This window comes from Pseudophryne corroboree, chromosome 6 (assembly GCF_028390025.1).
Source record: "Pseudophryne corroboree isolate aPseCor3 chromosome 6, aPseCor3.hap2, whole genome shotgun sequence".
NCBI classification, from domain to species: Eukaryota; Metazoa; Chordata; class Amphibia; order Anura; family Myobatrachidae; genus Pseudophryne; species Pseudophryne corroboree.
Window position 1 is genome coordinate 23,591,492 of NC_086449.1, and position 24,456 is coordinate 23,615,947.

Below are 24,456 nucleotides of genomic sequence, written 5' to 3' on the forward strand. Positions count from 1 at the left end.
AGACTGCTACAGTAAGCTACTATAGTAGTATGTATAAAGAAGAAAGAAAAAAAAAACCATGGGTAGGTGGTATACAATTATGGATGGACGAGCGACTGCCGACACAGAGGTAGCTACAGCCGTGGACTACCGTACTGTGTCTGCTGCTAATATAGACTGGATGATAAGGAGATGAAATTAATATATATATATATATATATAATATCACTAGTACTGCAGCCGGACAGGTATATATATTTATTATGTAATGACTGATGACGGACCTGCTGGACACTGTCAGCTCAGCAGCACCGCAGACTGCTACAGTAAGCTACTATAGTAGTATGTATAAAGAAGAAAGAAAAGAAAAAAACCACGGGTAGGTGGTATACAATTATGGATGGACGAGCGACTGCCGACACAGAGGTAGCTACAGCCGTGGACTACCGTACTGTGTCTGCTGCTAATATAGACTGGATGATAATGAGATGAAATCAATATATATATATATATATAATATCACTAGTACTGCAGCCGGACAGGTATATATATTTATTATGTAATGACTGATGACGGACCTGCTGGACACAGTCAGCTCAGCAGCACCGCAGACTGCTACAGTAAGCTACTATAGTAGTATGTATAAAGAAGAAAGAAAAAAAAACCACGGGTAGGTGGTATACAATATTATATATATATTATATACAATTATATATATATATATATATATATATATATATTAAACTGGTGGTGACTGGTGGTCAGGTCACTGGTCACACTATCAGCAACTTGCAAGTAGTACTCCTAAGCAGACAATCACAATATATATTATACTGGTGGTCAGTGTGGTCACAATGGCAGTGTGGCACTCTGGCAGCAAAAGTGTGCACTGTACGTTATATGTACTCCTGAGTCCTGCTCTCAGACTCTAACTGCTCCCCACTGTCAGTGTCTCCCCCACAAGTCAGATAATATACAGTCACACTATCTATCACTTCAGCAAGTAACTAGTACTCCTCCTAATGCTCCCCAAAATTACTACTGTGTCTCTCTCTACTGTCTCACTCTCTTCTCTATAAACGGAGAGGACGCCAGCCACGTCCTCTCCCTATGAATCTCAATGCACGTGTGAAAATGGCGGTGACGCGCGGCTCCTTATATAGAATCCGAGTCTCGCGATAGAATCCGAGCCTCGCGAGAATCTGACAGCGGGATGATGACGTTCGGGCGCGCTCGGGTTAACCGAGCAAGGCGGGAAGATCCGAGTCGCTCGGCCCCGTGTAAAAAAACATGAAGTTCGGGCGGGTTCGGATTCCGAGGAACCGAACCCGCTCATCCCTACTATATATACCCTTGTTTGTGGCTGGTGGTAGCGGTGCCTTTATAACATGATGTAGTGTAATTATATCTGGAGACGCGGCAACAGGCATCAGTACAAGGTAATGTGTACAACAAGTGACTGTATGTAAAGGATCTATTGCGCCTCTGATGTCACAGCTGCAGTAATATCTTATACCAGCGGGTCACTAATATGACAGACACTTCTTAAGGGAAATAATGTCACTTTCTATGGAAGTTACCAGCTTTCATTATCCTTCTGCCTGCATAGGGGGGTGAGCTGTTAAAAAAAAACACATGTGGCCCGTACGGGGATCGAACCCGCGACCTTGGCGTTATTAGCACCACGCTCTAACCAACTGAGCTAACCGGCCAGCTGCCCCACTATCTTCTGGTCACACATCAGTCACAATATGTAGGTCTAGGTGTGATGGTGGAGGGGAATAATGGGTCCAGGAGATGGGCACTGCCAGGAGGGTGAGGAGGGTCCAGGAGATAGGACCTATCAAGAGGGTGATGTGGGTCCAGGAGATGGGCACTATCAGGAGGATGAGGTGGGTCCAGGAGATGGACACTACCAGGAGGGTGAGGTGGGTCCATGATATGGACACTACCAGGAGGGTAAGGTGGGTCCAGGTGGTGGGCACTACCAGGAGGGTATGGTGGGTCCAGGAGATGTGAGCCACCTGGAGGGGTGGGTCCAGGAGATGGGAGCTACCAGGAGAGTGAGGTGGGTCTAGACGATGGGCAAAACATGTTTCTGCTGTATTTTCTTTGCTGTCGGCCCTCCTGTATTCCAGAGTCATGCAATTATGGGGGCTTATGTATTAGCCTGTGAGATGAGGATACTGGTGGAATTCTGGTGAGTTTGCCCATATATTTAAAGCAGCAATCATTTAAAAGGCAAGACCAGGTTGGTGTAGTCTGTCATGGAAGAGGTTATTTGTGAACACGGTCTAGGTCTGGTCTCTGGGTCTGGACTTGAGGAGTTGTGGACAGAATTGCGCAGGCTTAAGATATGATTTCCTCACGCAGACGTGGCAGCTCGCTGAGGAACGTAGGAGAGGAAGTGACCAGCTATTTGGGTACTGAAACACTGGTGGCATGAACCACCAGTGCAATCGGTAGCTGGAGGGTCCCCGAGAATGGAAAGTCTATGAAGACTAGCATTAGGAAGGCTGGGAGTTACCAGCAGACAGACTGGTAGAAGGCTGGGTGGAACCAGCACAGCAGGTTTTCCAGACAGCTTACCTGTGTCAGGACTTGGTATTTATGCCTCCTGCTCTCTGCTGACTGGCTGATGGATTTAACTGACGAGGAAGTGATTCCGGATTGGGCCCAGGAAAGTCAGCTGACCAGGAACTGTCATGGTGACGTCCATAGCTGGATTTGTAGGGAACTCCGGCGTGGTGAGGCCTAGGCAGTTTGCTAAGGTCACCGGATCCATCGGCGCTGACAGGGGAGCCACAGCGTAGCAGCTGACCGCGCAGGATGACAGGAGACCGCACAGATGACGGAGCATGCCAGGGCTTGCGGCAGAGGTAAGACAGAGCATGGCTGGGTAGCGCTGAAAGCCTCCGTTTTGTGATTTTGCCCTTTTAATAATTGGTGCTTTAAAAATACGGTCTAACTCACAGGACATTATATACTGTAAGACACAGGCACTGGACCCACTGTAGTTTACTGAGTATGAGAATGGACAGAATGTGACATTACACATGTGACACTGGTCTCTATAGGCGCTGTAACAACCGCACAAACGACACAGTCAATATAATATAAAAAAAGCAACTGACTCCGACGTGATTTGAACACGCAACCTTCTGATCTGGAGTCAGACGCGCTACCGTTGCGCCACGAGGTCTCTTGCAACGCATGGATCAGAATATAAGCTAATAACGCCAAGGTTGTGGGTTCAATCCCCGTGTGGGCAGCTTTGTTTTTTCTTTTACTGTATTTATTTTTTGCTGTACAGTTTGTGTACATGTGCGAGAAATTTTGGCCAAACGTGTGCTAAGAGCCTCACGTGTACTCCATGTGAATTGTAGAGTTTATCATCATTATTTTGACTGTTAGTATCCTCAGTGCTTTGAGTGTCCACCTGCATATGGCACTACAAGTCTCAGCATATAACTTTTTATTATGTAACCTTGCCCAAAGCTTGGCGAGCGCAGCAGCGCAGTAATGTTTGGGTTTTATTTCAGGGAAGAGAGTGAGGCGGGGGGGAATACATTAAAAAGTGTGCTGACCTTTTTGTGTTGACCATTTCCATGTCAACCTTTTGACCCTGTGGAACATTTCTACTGTCTACCTTGACTCTGTCGAATTTTTGACCCTGCCGACCTTTTCATGTTGACCATTTGGGGTCGACCTTCTGACTGTAGACCTGTTTAATGTAGATCTATTGAACGACACCTGACCTGACCCTACAGACACCTGATCTGACCCTACAGGATGGTGCAGCCGGAATCATTGTTCTATTGTGGAACATGCAAATCATTTTTTATATAAATATTGAGACTATATATTGATGTGCGTCCCTGTCTGACGCTAAGATGCCCAAGATAAGCACCACTGGTGAGTGTGTGGTTGGGTGGTATGCCAGAGGAAGGCATCACCAGGATTGTGTGTGTTGCCGGTATGCAGGAGATGAGTACCACCAGGATTGTGTGGGGGGTCATATGCATGAGATGGTCACCACCAGGATTGTGGGTGTGTGGTATGCGGGAGATTGGCACCACCAAGATTGTGTGTATGGTGGTGGTATGCAGGAAATGGGTATTACCAGGAGTGGGATGTGGGTCCAGGAGATGGGCACTGCCAGGAGGTTGAGGAGGGTCCAGGAGATGTGACCTACCAAGAGGGTGATGTGGGTCCAGGAGATGGGCACTATCAGGAGGATGAGGTGGGTCCAGGAGATGGAAACTACCAGGAGGGTGAGGTAGGTCCATGATATGGACACTACCAGGAGGATAAGGTGGGTCCAGGTGGTGGGCACTACCAGGAAGGTATGTCGGGTCCAGGAGATGGGAGCCACCTGGAGGGTGGGGTGGGTCCTGGAGATGGGAGTTACCAGGAGAGTGAGGTGGGTCTAGAAGATGGGCAAAACATGTTTCTGCTGTATTTTCTTTACTGTCGGCACTCCTGTAATCCAGAGTCATGCAGCTATGGGGGCTTATGTATTAGCCTGTAAGATAAGGATACTGGTGAGATTCTGGTGAGTTTGCCCATATTTTTCAAGTGGCAATCATTTAAAAGGTAAGGCCACATTGGTGTTGCCCTTTTAATAATTGGTGCTTTAAAAATACGGCGAGACTGGCAGGACATTACATACTGTAAGATCCATGCACTGGACCCACTGTAGTTTACTGAGTATGAGAATGGACAGAATGTGACATTATACATGTGATACTGGTCTCTATGGGAGATGTAACAACCGTACAAACGACATCGCCAATATAATATAAAAGATACAGCTGACCCCGACGTGATTTAAACACGCAACCTTCTGATCTGGAGTCAGACGCGCTACCGTTGCGCCACGAGGCCCCTTGCAAACCAGAATCATAATATAAGCTAATAACGCCAAGGTCGTGGGTTCAATCCCCGTGTGGGCAGCTTTGTTTTTTCTTTAACTGTATTTATTTTTTGCTTTAAAGTTTGTGTACATGTGCGTACAATTTTGGCCAAACATGTGCTAAGAGCCTCACGTGTACTCCATGTGAATTGTAGAGTTTATCATCATTATTTTGACTGTTAGTATTCTCAGTGCTTTGAGTGTCCGCCTGCTTATAGCACTACAAGTCTCAGCATATAACCTTTTATGATGTAACCTGTGCTGAGCGTAGCAGAATGAGGCACCTTGCACGAAGCATTGCAAGCGAAATGATACACTAATGTTTTGGGGGGTTTTCTGGGGAAAAATTGGGGGGGGGGGGGAATTCAATAAAAATTGTGCTGACCTTTTTGTTTCGACCATTTTCACGTGGAATTTTTCTACCGTCTACCTTTTGACTCTGTCGACCTTTTCATGTTAACCATTTGGGGTCATTCTAAAGACTGTAGACCTTTTTAATGTAGACCTACTGAGCCCCACCTGACCTGACCCTACAGGATGGTGCAGCCTGAATCATTGTTCTATCGTGGAACATGCAAATCATTTCTTATACAAGTAATGAGACTACATAGCGATGTGCATCCCTGTTTGTGGCTGGGGGTAGCGGTGCCTTTATAACACCATCTAGTGTAATTTCCTCCAGAGACGCGGCAACAGGCATCAGTACAAGGTAATGTGTACAACAAGTGGCTGTATGAAAAGGATCTATTGCGCCTCTGATGTTACAGCTGCAGTAATATCTCATACCAGCGGGTTACTAATATGACAGACACTTCTTAAGGGAAATAATTTCACTTTCTATGGAAGTTACCAGCTTTCACTATCCTTCTGCCTGCATAGGGGAATGAGCTGTTAAAAAAAAATACATGTGGCCCGTACGGGGACCGAACCCGCGACCTTGGCGTTATTAGCACCACGCTCTAACCAACTGATCTAACCGGCCAGCTGCCTCACAATTTTCTGGTCACACATCAGTCACAATATGTAGGTCTAGGTGTGATGGGGAGGGGAACAATTCACAGCCCCATAGCTTTTAACCTTAAGCACTGTCTACCTTTTACCTATAGGACCCCCCCCCCCCATCCCCCGCCTAGGACCTGACACTCCGGTCACCGTGCCTACGGGCAGTAAACCCCTCAGCCACTGCTGCCTGTACCTCTAGCACAGCTGCGGGTCCCCGCTGCCAATCTCCCGCTGACTGCTCTGCCTCACAGCGTCTCCGGGCCTCCGGCTCCCGGACGATGCTCATATGTCGACAGCCGACAGTCCCAGGTCCCAGCGCGACTTTCCCGCTGACCACCGCCTCACTGTCTGTCCCCTCATGCAGCGCTGACGGTCCTCAATTCAGAACGCTGAGTACTATCAGCACATCGGAAGTCTAGACTCTAATTGACCATCGATGGTTCATAATCATTGATGGTTTGTAGCCGATGTTGAATACTTTTACCATCGATGAGTCACTAGTGTGCGTACAGAAGGACTTCTGCACTACAGTATACAGCGGTTATGTTGGATATACAGTCTCACAAGACATAAGCAGCTCAGGAACTGGAAAATCACAGGCAAGTTACTAACAATACTCCCCTTTACTTCCAACCCATCAAACAGGTTCTGTATCTCCCCGGCAGCCGTCCTTCCTCTCACCCAATCCGCCAAACCTGTATTTTTGATTAGGGGCCAACATTTTGGATTTCATTTGTTATAAATGTGCCCATCTGCAAACATCCTGCTCACTTCCCTTAGGGCTGATTGCGCAGAAGAACATGAGGTTGAGCTGGTCTGCGGCGTCCGTCTTCATCCTTCTCCGAGAAGCCTCACTAGCTTGTGGGACAGTCATTCTGGTGTCAAATGGTGGCGGGCTCGGTGACTGGGGAGAGTGGGAGAGATGCCCACTGGGACACGTGGCAAGAGGCTTCAGCACAAAGGTGAGCGACAGGGATCCATCTGCGCTGCAGAAATCACCAGGAAAATGGAGCGGCAGCATGTCACACATGCAAAGTCAGAAAACCCCTAGGAAAATGGCCAGCGCCATTTTCCCGGAGACTTGCACATATGCACTGGACTCTGGGACATATATACCAGCATGTTCTGCCATAGTTTTAGCATTTCCTAACAGTAAAACTGTGGCAGGGCATGCTGGGACTTGTAGTTTCACATTAGATGGCGAGCCACAGGTCAGCCAGGGCTGCTCTACGCCACTGACATGCCTCCTGTGCAGGGGCAGAGCAGCCATATGCACATACAGAATAGTTTATATCTACAGTACAAATGAGTGACACTTAGGGCCAGATTTATCAAACTTTGGAGAGTGATAAATTGCACGGTGATAAAGTATCAGCCAGTCAGCTCCTAATTGTCATGTTTCAAGCACAAAGAAAAATAAGGTGGACGTGCCACCAAATCTCCCGGCGCAATAATCAATAAAATACTCTTACTTTGTTTAAAGTTCACCAGCTGCACAAACAGAGGCTTTGCTAAAGCCTTGGGATTAAAACACTATATATACAAAGAGTTGGGGGATAATTCAGATCTGATCGCAGCAGCAAATTTGTTAGCAGTTGGGCAAAACCATGTGCACTGCAGGTGGGCAGATGTAACATGTGCAGAGAGAGTTAGATTTGGGTGGGGTGTGTTCAAACTGAAATCTAAATTGCAGTGTAAAAATAAACCATCCAGTATTTACCCTGCACAAAAACAAAATAACCCATCCAAATCTAACTCTCTCTGCACATGTTACATCTGCCCCACCTGCACTGCACATGGTTTTGCCCAACTGCTAACAAATTTGCTGCTGCGATCAACTCTGAATGACCTCCTTGGTGCGCTATATTAATGGACAAAAGTATATAGTAAACAGGTGTTTGCTTTCACGCCAGTGACAGGCAGATCCGAGACTTTACCCCCTCTATGGTTGTGAGACTATAGAATCCATTATTGCAGGCATAAATCTATATACCACAATTAATAGCGGCTGCTTAAAGCGACATTGAGCGTTTTTCATATAATAGCTAACCATCTTTATAATCTGGATATAACTGGATAAATGACTTGCCAATATTATCTGTATTTTACTGAGATTATACCTATGGCATATCTATGTTAATGTATGTCTTGATTTGTGTGTCAAGTGTTATAATTGTGGCTGCTACATTTGTTTCAGTATCAAATCAATTTGTTACTATGTATGTGTTTTAGTAAATATTTGTATTTTTAAACAAGTCTCTTGGATTTTATGAGTGAAAGCAAACACTTGTTAACTAAATACTTTTGTCCGTTCACGTTTCAAACACAGGCTGTGACATGACAGTTAGGGGCTGATTGGCTGGTATTTGATCACCGCGCAATTTATCACTCTCCAAGGCTTAATAAATCTGGGCCTAAGTGTATTATATATTGTCAAAGTCAGAAAAATATCTCTATGCACACTACCATATTTGCACCTCACACAGGTCCGTGCTGCGCATGCGTACGCTCTCCCGTACGTGCGTATACTCACAGTCGCGGGCACCCGCAGGCGCACGGTATGCGTATTTACGGTAGAGTTTATGTGATCGTAGCGTGCGACTCAATCGTTACATATCTTCACTATATAATGTATTTTGTAGATCATGGTCCCTTTGATAGATTCTGAAAGTTTAGTTAACATAGCATGTTCCTGGACAGAGAGATCCCTCTTTGTATTGTATGAAGGGTCTAACAGGGGTCATACAGTGGTGTTTGGTACCCATCGGAAGAGTATTTAAATAGCAATATTCCGGTGTTGGTTTGGAGCGGATTAATCGCTCATGCGAATAGTTATGGACATAAGAAGTTTATGTCCATTTACTATTATTTGTTCTTATTTAGTCATGCGGCGGGAAACTCAGTATCCCACCCACCTGAACAGTTGGAAGCAGTCACAGCCCACCTGTATGAATCAACCTATGACCTTTTGTTATAATGCGAAGCCGAATTCCTGTGTCCAATGAACAATAAGATTGTAGGGACCATTGAATTGCATTGTGTGTGGGGCATAAATAGGCAGGCCGACCATATCCAGCTCACTCTCTTCAACGGTTCTCATTGCTGATAACCGGGAGCTGGATATCGAGGCGCATGCGATCGTTTCCCCTTGTGCGTAAGTGTTTCTCCGCAACTATATTGATCTTCTTGTTATTCCGAGCCAATCTCTCTCTCTCTCTCTCCTTCTCTTTCTCTCTCATTTTCCCTTAAATTGTATTGTATTGTATTTCCTGTGTAGTTATCTGGTTAGGTAGTCTATGTTATATTGTAGTGTATGACTTGTATTGTGTTTAACTCTTTTGCAAGTATAGCATTCATAATATATATATTAGGCGTTGGACCCTGAGCACGGTATCTGTGTGTTTCTTATAGTATTAAGTATTCTCAGAGCGTCGGTGACGCTCGAACAGCTTTAAAGGTAATAAGGTTATACTGTGTTGCATTTACACTCTAACATTACACTAAGGTTTTACTGCACAATACACTGTTTATGGTTTAGATACAAAGGTTTAATATAGTGAGCGTCAGCGCCGCTGGTGATCTCCTCGTGGTCCCGAGCGTCCGCTACGCTATAGCGAATCATTACGTTAGTCAACAGCCAATAACGTGCCTGCCTGTGATCTCTTGGCCGTGAGTGAACGTGACGCTTGAGCGTCTCGATCACGGCAAAGCGATTGTTACGCAACTAGCGTACCCTTACGGTACTTCATACGTAGATAGCGTACAGTGTTCTTAGACCTCATAAAGGGTATTATATACGATAAATATTTAGCTTTATCAATTGGTGGCTCGCCCGTCCTTCACATATCTGCACTAGGTAGATACAGCAGACATTATCCATCAGCAAAGGGCGGGAGGTTGTATTCCTCGTGGTGCTGTCGGGATAAGCGTCTGCTTCTCTTAGTAAAGGGTGCTGAAGGAATCCGGGAACCGGAGGTAAGAACAAAACAATAGTGTCTTTTTAAAACTGTTTATTTTTCTGTCTTGCGTACACACGCACGCACACATATATATCTGCATTTCCTTTTCATTGGTGTATTTTCGTATGTCACTCTCCTGTTTGCCAGTTCTATAGTTGATAAACGTGCTTAGAGAGATTTGTCACTATTTCATAGTTTAAGAGTAAAGGTAACATAGTTAAAGTATAGACAAACACACAGTTTTGCCTGGGAGATAAGGCGAAGTCAGTGTGGTGTGCGGTAGATGATCAAGGATCATCTACATTGATAAACATATAAATTGTGTTACGGTGGATCTTTATTTTGCGTACACGTGTCTCTAACAAGGACTGAGATTTGTGCACGCAAACCAAAGGCCGACGCACGCAGCGTATACCACGCAGCGGAGCGTCCGGGTACGCCCACGTAACTCAAATCACAAGTTTTTTTTCTCTCCTCTCAACGCGATAAGTAGCGCCACGCGGTAAATAACGCCAGGCGATAAATCGCGCAAATCTATTTTTTTACATTCCAAATTTAAATTAATAGATCCTTCTCCTAATTTGTAACACATCTGGTCTAAAGAGAAATTTCTGCGCAGAAATAGAAATAGAAACAAAAGTGTATATGTGGTGAGTGAGTGTTTGTTTTTACAATTTTTGAGGTTGAACCACAAGAAAAGTCGAGTTCTCGTGAGGTACATGCGTTTAAGTGACGTACATGGTCGCTAGGGAGGCATCCCTGGTTAAAACATACAATTTGAGCATTAGAGTGTAGCAGACCAGGAGGTCATACTGTAACAGACCAGGAGGTCATAGCAGACCAGCAGGTTCAGGTACAGCAGACAAGGAAGTCCGCTATACAGTCCACAGGCACAACACCAAGAAAGGGTTGGTGCAACACCCATATAGGCCATACAAGCTCTGGCTGAAGGAATTCGCAGCCGCAATTTTCGATTCCACTGGTCGCTCCGTACATAAGATTAGTTGCTTATGTGCTGAACGATTGTACCGCACGTAATTGTGTGCATTAGTAAACCTGACCGGTACTATTTGTGTACGAAGGTCATAAACGCTATTTGTACATTCTAACGTGATTTGTGTAATTTTTTTTATTTTAAGGGAGGTTCGCTGCTCACTCAGGAACTATCCAACAACCAATAGTTACTGGAAAGAGTAAGTGTTCTTCGGATCACCCTCACAGGTTCCAGTAAATAGAGGTTCAGGTCGCAGGGGCCCTAGGTCGAGTACGCCAGCACCATATCGGTGTGATCAGGTCGTATTGGTCGGCGTGGGCGAGTGAGTGGGGTACTCGGTAAACCGCCACCGTCAGCCTATTTTGAACATTTTGGTTTGCGTAAGGGTTGGTTGAACAAAGCAACACCTTCGAACTATGGGGGCCACTTGTTCAGGTAGGGGGCGATCAACCTCGGTTCGGGTTGATTCAGTGAACCGACCAGTCGGGTCGGCAAGATACGTAATGTGTGAGAAATACGGAAGTCACACAGAAGCTTTATGTGATGAATGGGAGAGAATGACGGTACATGACGGGGAGAAATTCCCAAGAGTAGGTAGCTTCAGCACAGAAGTGTTAACGAATTTAAGGAGAAGGATATGTCTCATTAAATCAGCCAAGAGACGAATCAAACATTATGATTATTTACAGTTGTGGCAACAGGAGGGTGACATACAGAGAGGATTGGCTCAGGCAGCGGGATCTGGCTCGATCAGAAAACTGATAGCCACGGCCCCACCGCCACCATATATATCAGGAGAAAAATTGGTTGCGGAGAATGACGCATTAAGGTGTAACAAACAACAAACTCTTAGCAACTGTGTAAATGTTAAAGATAATGTTAACCAATTAACCAATGCAAGTATTAACCCGTGCAAGTTGTACCCTGTTTTGAACTTCCCTCAGGAGTGTGATCAAGAGGACGAATCGGCAACAATTTCAGCGCTCTCTCTAGCAGCCACCATAGCAGAGACAACAGTAGGCACAGCTCCACCCCCGAGATTAGTAACAAAGGCCCCTAGCGGAGGGATAGGTGAGGTCGTATCAACAGGTAAGTACGGCACCATACACTATGCTGAAACTATTTCACCACAGCCTATAGAATCTACACAGAATGAGGTTGTTAGAGTTAATCCCGTTAGAGTAATAGCAGTGCCAAATGGGAAAACAGACACATCAGGAGCCACTCCCATTAGAAACATTGCCATGTACACCCCATTTTCCCGAATGGAATTAAGGACCATAGTGTCTGAATTCCCTGACCCTAGAAAAGACTTAGTTGCCAGTCAAAAATACATCAGAGACTTAGGTAACACTGTAGAGCCCAACAATAAAGACTGGCAGATATTGCTGAGAGCATGTTTACCCTCCAATGATGACGCAACTCAATTTTTAGCTGATTGCGGATTAGATCAGGATGTACCTCTTACAGATGTGTACAACAAAGATAATGTAAAAAGAATAAGCTTACAGTTAAAAGAGTATTTCCCAGCGGTAGTCAGATGGAACAAGATATTCTCCATTAAACAGAAGGAGTCAGAAACAGCTGCAGAGTATTTTCACAGAGCATTATCAGAAATGGCAAAATACACAGGCATAGAGGACATTAAAACAAACACAAACCATCGAGAAGTAGCAGTATCGGTACTGATGGATGGTTTAAAAGAGTCATTGAAGACTAGGGTACAGACCACACAACCATGTTGGCGAGGTCTGTCTGTGGCTACTTTGAGAGAGGCTGCTATTGATCACGATAGGAACATCACCAGACACAGGGAACAACAAGGTGATAAATTAATGGCCGTAAGTATACAGGCCCTGACCACAAGGCAGCCTTTGTTTGTATCACCAAACCCTGTGGGTAAGTCAAGTGTGGTTACTTGTTATTCTTGTCATAAACAGGGACACATGGCACGAGATTGTAGAATGAAGAATTCACGAAACTCATACCAACCCCCTAGACAACGACACGACACACGACATTGGGAGCAAGGTCCGCAGAAACGGAGTTATGAGCCACATACAGGGGAAACAAAAAGATACCCCCTGAACAGAGACTGGCAAGCCTCTGGTAGCTCCCAATTAACTCCATCACAAGTAGTTGCTGCCAGCGGGATTCAGGGAGGTCACCATACCCAATAGGGGTGTGGCCATACCTGTAATCTGCAGCCAGTAAAATTGATTGCAAGCCTTGAAAGTGAACCAGAAATTGCAATCAATGTAGCTGGTAAATCATTAAACTTTCTTGTAGACACAGGGGCAGCCAAGTCAGTGATAAATTCGACAGTGGGCATGAGAACCACTGGTAAGACAATTCCAGCCATAGGGGTAACGGGAGTAGTCCAGCACTACCCTGTTAGCAAACCAGCCGAGATTACAGTAGGGCCTTTACATACCAAGCATTCCTTTTTGCTGGCTGCATCGGCACCGACTAATCTCCTGGGAAGAGACTTACTGTGTAAAATGGGGTGCGTCATTTATTGTACTCCTGAAGGTGTATTCTTGGACATACCTGAGAATCACGCTCAGGAAGTGCGAGACATGTTAGACTCCCCGTCAAAATTAATGTCACATACCATTATGACAAATAGGACTCCCTCCCAAGTAGAAGAAATGACATCTCAGATACCAGAGTCACTTTGGACTAAAGATGGACAGGACACTGGATTAATGGCAAACGTAGCTCCGGTAGTTGTACAAGTAAAAGATGGTAGGATAGCTCCAAAAATCCCACAGTACCCTCTGAAGCCAGAGGTGGAGTTAGGAGTGTATCCCGTAATAGAGCGCTTGCTACAACAGGGCATTCTGGTAAGAACGTCCAGCACTGCCAATAGTCCCATCTTCCCTGTTAAAAAGAGTGGGGGGAGGGGTTACCGGCTAGTGCAGGATCTAAGGGGGATTAACAAAATAGTTGAGAGTCAGTTCCCCGTAGTGCCAAATCCAGCTGTCATCCTAATGCAAATCCCTCCCATTGCGAAATTTTTCACTGTTATTGACCTCTGCTCCGCTTTCTTTTCGGTACCTCTGCACCCTGACAGTCAATATTTGTTTGCATTTACATACAGAGGAGTCCAATACACATGGACTCGATTACCACAAGGATTCATAGATAGCCCAAGTATATTTTCCCAGGCTTTGCATGATTGTTTACAGTCTTTCCAACCAGTGAGTGGATCAGTATTAATACAGTACGTGGATGATCTACTACTGTGTTCTGATTCATTGGAAGCATCCCTGAAGGATACGAAACAGCTCCTGTTTCATCTTTCAGACACAGGACACAAGGTTTCCAAAGACAAGTTGCAATTATGCCAAACTAAGGTAAAATATTTGGGACACTGTTTAACACAAGGACTGAGACACCTGACCGCTGATAGAATTCAAGCAATTAGAGACATGACTCTGCCACAAACCCAGCAACAGATCAGAACATTTTTAGGAATGTGTGGGTATTGCCGTAATTGGATCCCAGGGTTTTCCATTTTAGCGTTACCTTTGCAGGAGATGGTCTCCTCAAACAAACCTGATCGGATTTCGCATACAGACGAGTCTGAGGCAGCATTTGAGAGACTTAAACAGTGCCTAACGCAGGCACCAGCATTAGGTATGCCGGACTATGGGAAACCCTTTGAACTATACGGAACAGAAAGTGCTGGTTGCGCGCAGGCGTACTAACCCAAAAGCACGGTGATGCCAGCAGGCCAGTAGCATATTACAGCGCTCAGCTAGACACGGTAGCGCGATCCCTCCCCACATGCTTGCGAAGCGTTGCTGCGATAGCATTGCTAGTAACGAAAAGCGAAGACGTCGTGCTAGGTCACAACCTCACAATTCATACACCACATGCAGTGTCAGCCTTGTTAAATTCTGCACAAACCAGACACGTCTCATCAGCGCGGTTTACAAGATGGGAATTGGCACTAATGGCCCCCGTAAACATCACCATAAGGAGATGCAGTGCATTAAATCCTGCAACATATCTCCCAGGTGTGTCTGGACAGACCCAAAGGGTGGAGGATGAGAGTACTGGGGAAGGAGGATTTAATACAAAGGAAGACACTCATGATTGTATGGAATATTTGACCCAAAATTTTACCGCAAGGCCTGACATCAGTGACAACCCACTGGAAGACGTAGAACTTACGTTCTACACGGACGGTAGTTGTCATAGACAGTCAGACTCGGGAGACTTGTGTACTGGATATGCAGTCGTAGATGACCAAGGCACCATAGAAGCGGAACCGCTAGGCCCACCTCACTCAGCCCAGGTTGCTGAACTGGTCGCCCTAACCAGAGCATGTGAATTGGCTAAGGGCAAATCAGCCAATATCTACACCGACTCTAGATACGCATTCGGGGTAGTCCATGATTTCGGAGCCCTATGGCGCCTCAGAAATTTCATGACGGCAGCTGGTACACCGGTAGCGCATGCAGCTCATATAAAAAGGCTTCTAACAGCAATACAGGAACCCGACAGAGTGGCTGTTATCAAATGTAAAGCACATACATATAGCCAAGACCCAGTATCACTTGGTAACAGCCGAGCAGACGAAGCTGCTAAATTAGCAGCTGCTACCCCCAGACAGACAGACACCACACAACTGATGGTATTTAATACCATCAACACACAGAAGTTGTGTGAAATGCAAAATTTGTGTTCCACACAGGAAAAGGCAGTCTGGAAGGCAAAGGGATATGGTCAGGAGTCCTCAGGACTCTGGACGGATGGACATGGTAAACCAGTGGCCCCCAGAGCATATCTTCCATGTTTGGCTGAAGCAGCTCACGGGCTGACTCATCTAGGCAAGGAAGGGATGTGCAAGTTGGTAAGAGCATATTGGTGTGCCCCAGGATTCTCCTCTCATGCGAGTAAAAGAGCCATGTCATGCCTTACCTGTTTGAGAAAGAATATTGGAAAGGCAATACCTACAGAACCATCCCATATCCCACCTGCCGGCGGCCCTTTCCAGGTAATACAGATTGACTTCATTCAATTACCCCCTTGTCGAAACTTGAAATATGTACTTGTTTGTATAGATGTTTTTTCAAATTGGGTCGAAGCATTTCCGGCGGCCACAAATACCGCTATGTTTACTGCTAAGAAAATTGTGCAGGAATTTGTATGTAGATATGGTATCCCTAGAATTATCGAAAGTGATAGGGGTACCCATTTTACAGGTGATGTCTTTCAAGGAATGTGTAAATTGATGGGATTGATAGCAAGCTGCACACTCCATACCGTCCACAAGCGAGTGCGAAAGTGGAAAGAGTGAACAGCACTATTAAAAATAAACTGAGTAAAGTGATGGCAGAGACAGGATTGACATGGCCAGAAGCTTTACCCATTGTACTGTACAGCATCAGAACCACTCCCAGGTCCCCTCTTAATCTGTCTCCCTTTGAAATCTTGTTTGGTCGACAACCGCATGTTATGATTAACCCTCAGGATGATTTGAAGTGTAACAATGAAGTGACTGTAAAATACTTGATTAACATGAGTAAACAGTTGAGGAATCAAAATGATAATCTGAAGTTAGTGATTCCTGATTTACCAGATAGTAATTGTCATGACATTGAACCTGGGGATTATGTAATGATACGGAATTTTCTACGCTCAGGTTGCCTTATTGACAGATGGGAAGGACCATACCAGGTCTTATTGACTAGCACTACAGCATTGAAGGTTGCTGAGAGAGAGACTTGGGTTCATTCGTCCCACTGTAAAAAGGTTGCTGATCCAGAGAGGTCCCGTGATAAGGAACAGACGGTAGAGGTTGTATCACTGGAGTGTCTGTTCCAGGAAGATTGAGGCGGCACCTGAGCATTGAAAATCACAAGACCAAAAGCAGTTGTCGATCCCCTGTTCCCTTTTATTGTTTTTCTCCAACTCCCCATCCCCTCTCCCTCAAATTATTTTTTTTTCCCCTTCTCATTCTTCTCCGTTTCCTCCTACAAGATGGACTTGCCCCAAGAGACTGTGATCCGGATTTTCCTGTTGACCATGATGTTGACCAGAGCAGTCTGTTCCGGCGAGAGTACCATGGAGGTCGAGAGAGGTTCTGGAATGGGTTCTGATGACAGAGATGGAGGCGTAGTTTTCCAAGAACAACATAATCAACAAGCAAAGGCGAGTATCAGAAAACGATCCGATAGCATTGACCATAGAAGGAATTGTGAAGGATTGTTAGCTGAAGAAAACTGTATCTGTCGGCTCTGTAACAATGTCATTGAGGATGGGTGCATAAAGAAATGCCAATCCAGTTTTAATATCCATATGGACCGGCATCCATTGAGTGACTATCACTCCTTAGTGGGTAGTGTGTTAAATAAAACAGATTGTTGGGTATGCTCTCAAGTACCTCAAGGTCATAGCAAATCAGGGCTAGTACCATTTCCTTTAACGTTAGGGGAGGTACTTGAGTTAAGTGGTGGGAGACCGGTGGACAGGAGGTTTAATATCTCCAGCCCTCCTAGTTTGAAGCTCCACCAATACCATGTGGATAGGTCCCTATTATGTTTTAACATCTCCAATCCCCGAAAGCCGGGAAATTGGGAAGTGTCATGGAGTAATCAAACCATGACCTTTTCGCATAGAGCAGATAGAATGCCTACAGATACAGAGCTTATACGCCACATAGCCAGTAGAGGAAAATCTTTCCGGTATAGGTATACCTTAGGAAATAGGATTACGAGAGTTGGAGAGGTATCACCAGGATACTGTGCACATATCGTACAACCTGATACGTGTACTAAGCAGATGGAAGAATTAGGGTTAGGAGATTTCACATGGAAGGTGTGTAATATGGTTATGTCCTACTCCGTCCCATATGTTCTCCCCGATGATGCATATTTCATATGCGGGAGAAAGGCGTATAAGTGGCTTGCCCCAAACTCTGAAGGATTGTGTTATATTGGAAAAGTACTGCCTGAAGTAATGACTGTATCACATGACAAAATGAAAGACATACACCGTGTTGCCCAAACTCCTTATACTCACACCCATTACGAGCACGTAGTTAAACGACACCTGATAGAAAGAACAGAGCATCCGGCCTCTGACATGATCCATGAATCCACCGGGATTCAGTTTCTAATCGCGTTAGATATCACTCGCACCGCTAGAGGAGTGTTGAATTATAAATACATATCTGCGCTCGCCAATTTGTTAGATAATATCACTGAAATGTATGATGACACGTTTAGGTATACTGGAAGAGAACTTCAGGCTTATAAAACAGAACTGGTACAGCATAGAATGGTTCTTAATTACCTCACAGCAGTAACAGGCGGATATTGTGTCACACTGGCAACACAATACGGCGTGAAATGTTGCACATATATTACGAATAGCACCGAGGACCCGGTCGAGGTCATAGACCAAAAGATGGACGATATTCTCCAATTGAAGTGGGAATTTCGCAGGAGACACAATCTCACTCTTGCTGCTGTAGGTAATGAGCTGACTGGTTGGGTGTCATGGTTGAACCCGCGAAATTGGTTTTCTGGTTTAGGAGAATGGGCTCAAGGAGTCATAATGAATGTTGGGAAGTTTCTCCTATGTATCTTAGGTGTTATCATAACGATTGGTTTGATATTTAGATGCGGTCAGGCTTTAATGAGGTGCAATCGTCGTACTAGGGTAATGAGTTTAAGGAGCGAGGAAACTGTAATTCCAATGGACTTGATTTACGACCCAACGGTAGAAACAATGATGTAATGAAAATGCGATTATACGGTCCGTTTCTTTCACCTGTTTTTCCGTTTCCTCCAAGGTAAAAAGACCCACTTGGACGAGGAATTTGATGAGCCGATATACAGACAACAGAGGGATTAAAGAAGAAGTTTTGACAACCTGATACACAGATTTTTGATGAACTATGCCATGGATCCCCAGTTTCCCTAGAAATTTTAAAATACGCTAGCCCAACACTTTTGTAAATCTATGGACATTGACAGCTTTTGCTCGCACCTAATGGGCAAAAGCACAAAGAAAACTGCATTCAACAGACACCAAACAAGACCTCAATCGACGAATGTACATTTACCCGACATAGAATACCACCGCATTTACCGTAATTATGTATTTTCTTCATTTCTACAACCCTCAGGTAATGACACACATAGTCGATAGGGAATACAGGCACAGATATCAGCAATCACATATCTCCCCCATTCATGTATCATCAACTAAAATGTGCTCCCCCATTTTGTTACAACCAAAGCCGAAAAGAGCTCGGTAAAGTTTGACAGCCCATCCACAGACCCGTACCACGGGATAAGAAGGAATTCAAATGTATACTTCGCAATACCTCGAAGCTTGATTTAAAACACGTACGGCACGATGATACATGACCCCCAAGCACGGATTCATACACACATGCTTCTGCTATCTCACTAGGTCATACCCTTTTCCTACCTTCACCTCTCCTCCCCTACCCAACCATGTAAATGTATTAACCCCTGACATATATTTTTCTCTTTTTGAAATGTTTTAGAAGGTGGCAGTTATTGTTGACTGCCAAAGGGTGGACTGTCAAAGTCAGAAAAATATCTCTATGCACACTACCATATTTGCACCTCACACAGGTCCGTGCTGCGCATGCGTACGCTCTCCCGTACGTGCGTATACTCACAGTCGCGGGCACCCGCAGGCGCACGGTATGCGTATTTACGGTAGAGTTTATGTGATCGTAGCGTGCGACTCAATCGTTACATATCTTCACTATATAATGTATTTTGTAGATCATGGTCCCTTTGATAGATTCTGAAAGTTTAGTTAACATAGCATGTTCCTGAACAGAGGGATCCCTCTTTGTATTGTACGAAGGGTCTAACAGGGGTCATACAGTGGTGTTTGGTACCCATCGGAAGAGTATTTAAATAGCAATATTCCGGTGTTGGTTTGGAGCGGATTAATCGCTCATGCGAATAGTTATGGACATAAGAAGTTTATGTCCATTTACTATTATTTGTTCTTATTTAGTCATGCGGCGGGAAACTCAGTATCCCACCCACCTGAACAGTTGGAAGCAGTCACAGCCCACCTGTATGAATCAACCTATGACCTTTTGTTATAATGCGAAGTCGAATTCCTGTGTCCAATGAACAATAAGATTGTAGGGACCATTGAATTGCATTGTGTGTGGGGCATAAATAGGCAGGCCGACCATATCCAGCTCACTCTCTTCAATGGTTCTCATTGCTGATAACCGGGAGCTAGATATCGAGGCGCATGCGATCGTTTCCCCTTGTGCGTAAGTGTTTCTCCGCAACTATATTGATCTTCTTGTTATTCCGAGCCAATCTCTCTCTCTCTCTCTCTCTCTCTCCTTCTCTTTCTCTCTCATTTTCCCTTAAATTGTATTGTATTGTATTTCCTGTGTAGTTATCTGGTTAGGTAGTCTATGTTATATTGTAGTGTATGACTTGTATTGTGTTTAACTCTTTTGCAAGTATAGCATTCATAATATATATATTAGGCGTTGGACCCTGAGCACGGTATCTGTGTGTTTCTTATAGTATTAAGTATTCTCAGAGCGTCGGTGACGCTCGAACAGCTTTAAAGGTAATAAGGTTATACTGTGTTGCATTTACACTCTAACATTACACTAAGGTTTTACTGCACAATACACTGTTTATGGTTTAGATACAAAGGTTTAATATAGTGAGCGTCAGCGCCGCTGGTGATCTCCTCGTGGTCCCGAGCGTCCGCTACGCTATAGCGAATCATTACGTTAGTCAACAGCCAATAACGTGCCTGCCTGTGATCTCTTGGCCGTGAGTGAACGTGACGCTTGAGCGTCTCGATCACGGCAAAGCGATTGTTACGCAACTAGCGTACCCTTACGGTACTTCATACGTAGATAGCGTACAGTGTTCTTAGACCTCATAAAGGGTATTATATACGATAAATATTTAGCTTTATCAATATATATATATATATATATAATTTATAGCATGTCAGTGCCATAAACCAGCAACGCAGCCTAATAAGAGTTATATGTTTATTTAGACGGAGCCAAAACAAGTCTTTGATGACACAGCCCTGAACGGCATCAAGCTGTATTGTGCCAAACCCTACTCTAACCAAATCACCAGAACGGTAACCTCTTCTGTTGGAAAGTGAGTGTCTCCATTGTCACGTATGTAACAGAGTATCCGTGTGACTTCTTTCTCTGGTCAGTGAGCAGCAGATCTCCACCTATAAGAGCTTAAGGTCTCCAAGGACCGCCCCCGAGGAACAGCTGGTCCGACATATACAGGCTTTCTCAGGGGCATGGTAGGAGAGCTCACCTGACAGCTGCAGGACCGCCGCAGGACAATAGCAGGACAGTAGCAGGACAGTAGCAGGACAGCCGCAGGATAGTAGCAGGACAGTAGCAGGACAGTAGCAGGACAGTAGCAGGACAGCCGCATGAAAGCAGCAGGACAGCCGCAGGACAGTAGCAGGACAGCCGCAGGACAGTAGCAGGACAGTAGCAGGACAGCCACAGGAGAGCCACAGGACAGTAGCAGGACAGCCGCAGGATAGTAGCAGGACAGCCACAGGAGAGCCACAGGACAGTAGCAGGACAGTAGCAGGACAGCCGCAGGAGAGCCGCAGGACAGTAGCAGGACAGCCGCAGGACAGTAGCAGGACAGCCGCAGGATAGTTGCAGGACAGCCACAGGACAGTAGCAGGACAGCCACAGGATAGTAGCAGGACAGCCACAGGACAGTAGCAGGACAGTAGCAGGACAGCCGCAGGACAGTAGCAGGACAGTAGCAGGACAGCCACAGGACAGTAGCAGGACAGCCACAGGATAGTAGCAGGACAGCCACAGGACAGTAGCAGGACAGTAGCAGGACAGCCGCAGGACAGTAGCAGGACAGTAGCAGGACAGCCACAGGACAGTAGCAGAACAGCCGCAGGACAGTAGCAGGACAGCCACAGGACAGCCGCAGGACAGTAGCAGGACAGCCACAGGACAGTAGCAGGACAGCCGCAGGACAGTAGCAGGACAGCCGCAGGACAGTAGCAGGACAGTAGCAGGACAGCCACAGGACAGTAGCAGGACAGTAGCAGGACAGCCACAGGACAGTAGCAGGACAGCCACAGGACAGTAGCAGAACAGCCGCAGGACAGTAGCAGGACAGCCACAGGACAGCCGCAGGACAGTAGCAGGACAGCCACAGGACAGTAGCAGGACAGCCGCAGGACAGCCGCAGGACAGTAGCAGGACAGCCGCAGGACAGCCGCAGGACAGTAGCAGGACAGCCGCAGGACAGTAGCAGGACAGCCACAGGACAGTAGCAGGACAGCCGCAGGACAGCCGCAGGACAGTAGCAGGACAGCCGCAGGATAGTAGCAGGACAGCCGCAGGACAGTAGCAGGACAGCCACAGGACAGTAGCAGGACAGCCGCAGGACAGCCGCAGGACAGTAGCAGGACAGCCGCAGGATAGTAGCAGGACAGCCGCAGGACAGTAGCAGGACAGCCGCAGGATAGTAGCAGGACAGCCACAGGACAGCCGCAGGACAGTAGCAGGACAGTAGCAGGACAGTAGCAGGACAGCCGCAGGACAGTAGCAGGACAGCCGCAGGACAGTAGCAGGACAGTAGCAGGACAGCCGCAGGACAGTAGCAGGACAGTAGCAGGACAGTAGCAGGACAGCCGCAGGACAGTAGCAGGACAGCCGCAGGATAGTAGCAGGACAGCCACAGGACAGCCGCAGGACAGTAGCAGGACAGTAGCAGGACAGCCGCAGGACAGTAGCAGGACAGCCGCAGGATAGTAGCAGGACAGCCACAGGACAGCCGCAGGACAGTAGCAGGACAGTAGCAGGACAGCCGCAGGACAGTAGCAGGACAGTAGCAGGACAGTAGCAGGATAGCCGCAGGACAGTAGCAGGACAGCCACAGGACAGTAGCAGGACAGCCACAGGACAGCCGCAGGACAGCCGCAGGACAGCCGCAGGACAGTAGCAGGATAGTAGCAGGACAGCCGCAGGACAGTAGCAGGACAGTAGCAGGACAGCCACAGGATAGTAGCAGGACAGCCACAGGACAGCCGCAGGACAGCCACCAAGATCAAAGGGGACATTTAATAAATGTGGGTTTTGAAATCCCGGAAGTTTTGCAGTTTACTGGCAAGATTGCGTCCCGCATATTTACTAAACTCAAACCCACCGCAAAACCTCAGAGAAATCAACACTGTAGAACAGAACAGAACATTGAATTACCATTTTTATTTTATTTTTTGTTTGTTCCATTACAAAAACAGAAACCACTGGTTTACTGAGCACCACAATCTGACCCTTATATACTGGAAAGAAACACCAATAACTACACTATGGGGTATATTCAATAGCTGTCGGAAGCTGCCGTCTTATCAAAAAGACGGCAGCTTCCAACAGTTTTAGGTCGGAAGGGGTTCCGACCTATTCATTAGGGCCCCGTTTATTCTGACAAGCTGGGAAACCCGACATATCGGAATGAACGCTGATCAGCAGCTAAGTCAGACTGAGATGAGGAATCTGAGAGCAGGAGATGGGGGGGGGGGGGGGGTAGCAGCGCTGCAGCGGGGAGAGCAGAACCCAGCGGCAGCAACCACCCGGCTCCAGCAAGCATGGTCCCGCTTGCTGGAGCTGGGTGAATGCTGCTCATGCGACTTCCGCTGATGCAGCCGCTGCTCCCCCATCTCCTCCTCTCCGTCTCCCCACCTCCACTGCTCTCCTGCTGCTGCCCCCACCGCCGCAGATATCTCTATCACGGCAGCCGCTGACAGCTCCCCCCCTTCCCGGCGCTGCTGACAGCTCCCACCGCCGCTGCTGTCGGCGCACCCGGCAGCCGCTGACAGCAGCGGCAGGACAAGACACCGGAAGCGGGCAAATCCGACAGTCGGATTTGGCTGCTTTTTGAATAGGGGTTGTCGGGTCCATTCCGACAACTGCGTGTTGGAATGGACCCGACTCTTATTGAATATACCTCTATGTAGACAAAAGTGAAATAGGACACCCACTTCAAAGTACCAACCAATCAGCTCCTAACTGCCATGTCACAGGCTGCGTTTGAAAAATAACAGTTAGGAGCTGATTGGTTGGTACTTTATCAATGTGCAATTTATCACTCTCCAAGGCTTGATAAATCTAGGCCAATGGGGCAGATGTATTTAGACTGGAGAAGTGATAAAGCAGTGATAAGTGGAAGGTGATAACGCACCAGCCAATCATTACAGTTTTTAAAAATGACAGTTAGGAGCTGATTGGCTGGTGCGTTATCACCTTCCACTTATCACTGCTTTATCACTTCTCCAGGCTTAATACATCTGCCCCAATGTCTCTTACCAAAATATACTACTTTTTTCTATGGGACGGGGTAATATCCTGACATAAAGAAAGATTACTGCACATTTTGTTCATCCATGAACTTATATCAGGGCGGTAGAAACCTATTTGTTTGTGACCCTAGCAAAAACTAGAATAGTGAATAACAGCTGAATAGTAAATAAGAGTTCTGGAAAAAAAAACAAAAGAAAGGGATAATCCCGGGAAGAGAGCGACCCCTCCTGGTAGCTACCTGAAAAGTCAG

At 46.2% G+C, this 24,456-nt stretch overlaps 1 protein-coding gene and 4 non-coding genes across 5 annotated transcripts in view; 1 reads left to right on the top strand and 4 right to left on the bottom strand.

Annotated features, from left to right (window-relative positions):
• Positions 1-1,617: 1,617 nt before the first annotated feature.
• Positions 1,618-1,691, bottom strand: TRNAI-AAU (transfer RNA isoleucine (anticodon AAU)). The gene has a single exon. It is a non-coding gene; the product is annotated as a tRNA-Ile (tRNA).
• Positions 1,692-3,109: 1,418 nt separating this feature from the next.
• Positions 3,110-3,181, bottom strand: TRNAW-CCA (transfer RNA tryptophan (anticodon CCA)). The gene has a single exon. It is a non-coding gene; the product is annotated as a tRNA-Trp (tRNA).
• Positions 3,182-3,872: 691 nt separating this feature from the next.
• LOC134934148 (vitelline membrane outer layer protein 1 homolog) overlaps positions 3,873-24,456 on the top strand; it is a 21,578-nt gene continuing 994 nt past the window's right edge. Inside the window, exons 1-5 of the mRNA XM_063929647.1 lie at positions 3,873-3,894; positions 6,677-6,858; positions 20,900-21,009; positions 21,071-21,166; positions 24,305-24,322. Coding sequence (XP_063785717.1) covers positions 3,873-3,894; positions 6,677-6,858; positions 20,900-21,009; positions 21,071-21,166; positions 24,305-24,322 — 428 coding nt within the window. The remainder of the gene's footprint in view (positions 3,895-6,676; positions 6,859-20,899; positions 21,010-21,070; positions 21,167-24,304; positions 24,323-24,456) is intronic.
• On the bottom strand, positions 4,795-4,866 carry TRNAW-CCA (transfer RNA tryptophan (anticodon CCA)). Its single transcript has one exon. It is a non-coding gene; the product is annotated as a tRNA-Trp (tRNA).
• Positions 5,803-5,876, bottom strand: TRNAI-AAU (transfer RNA isoleucine (anticodon AAU)). The gene has a single exon. It is a non-coding gene; the product is annotated as a tRNA-Ile (tRNA).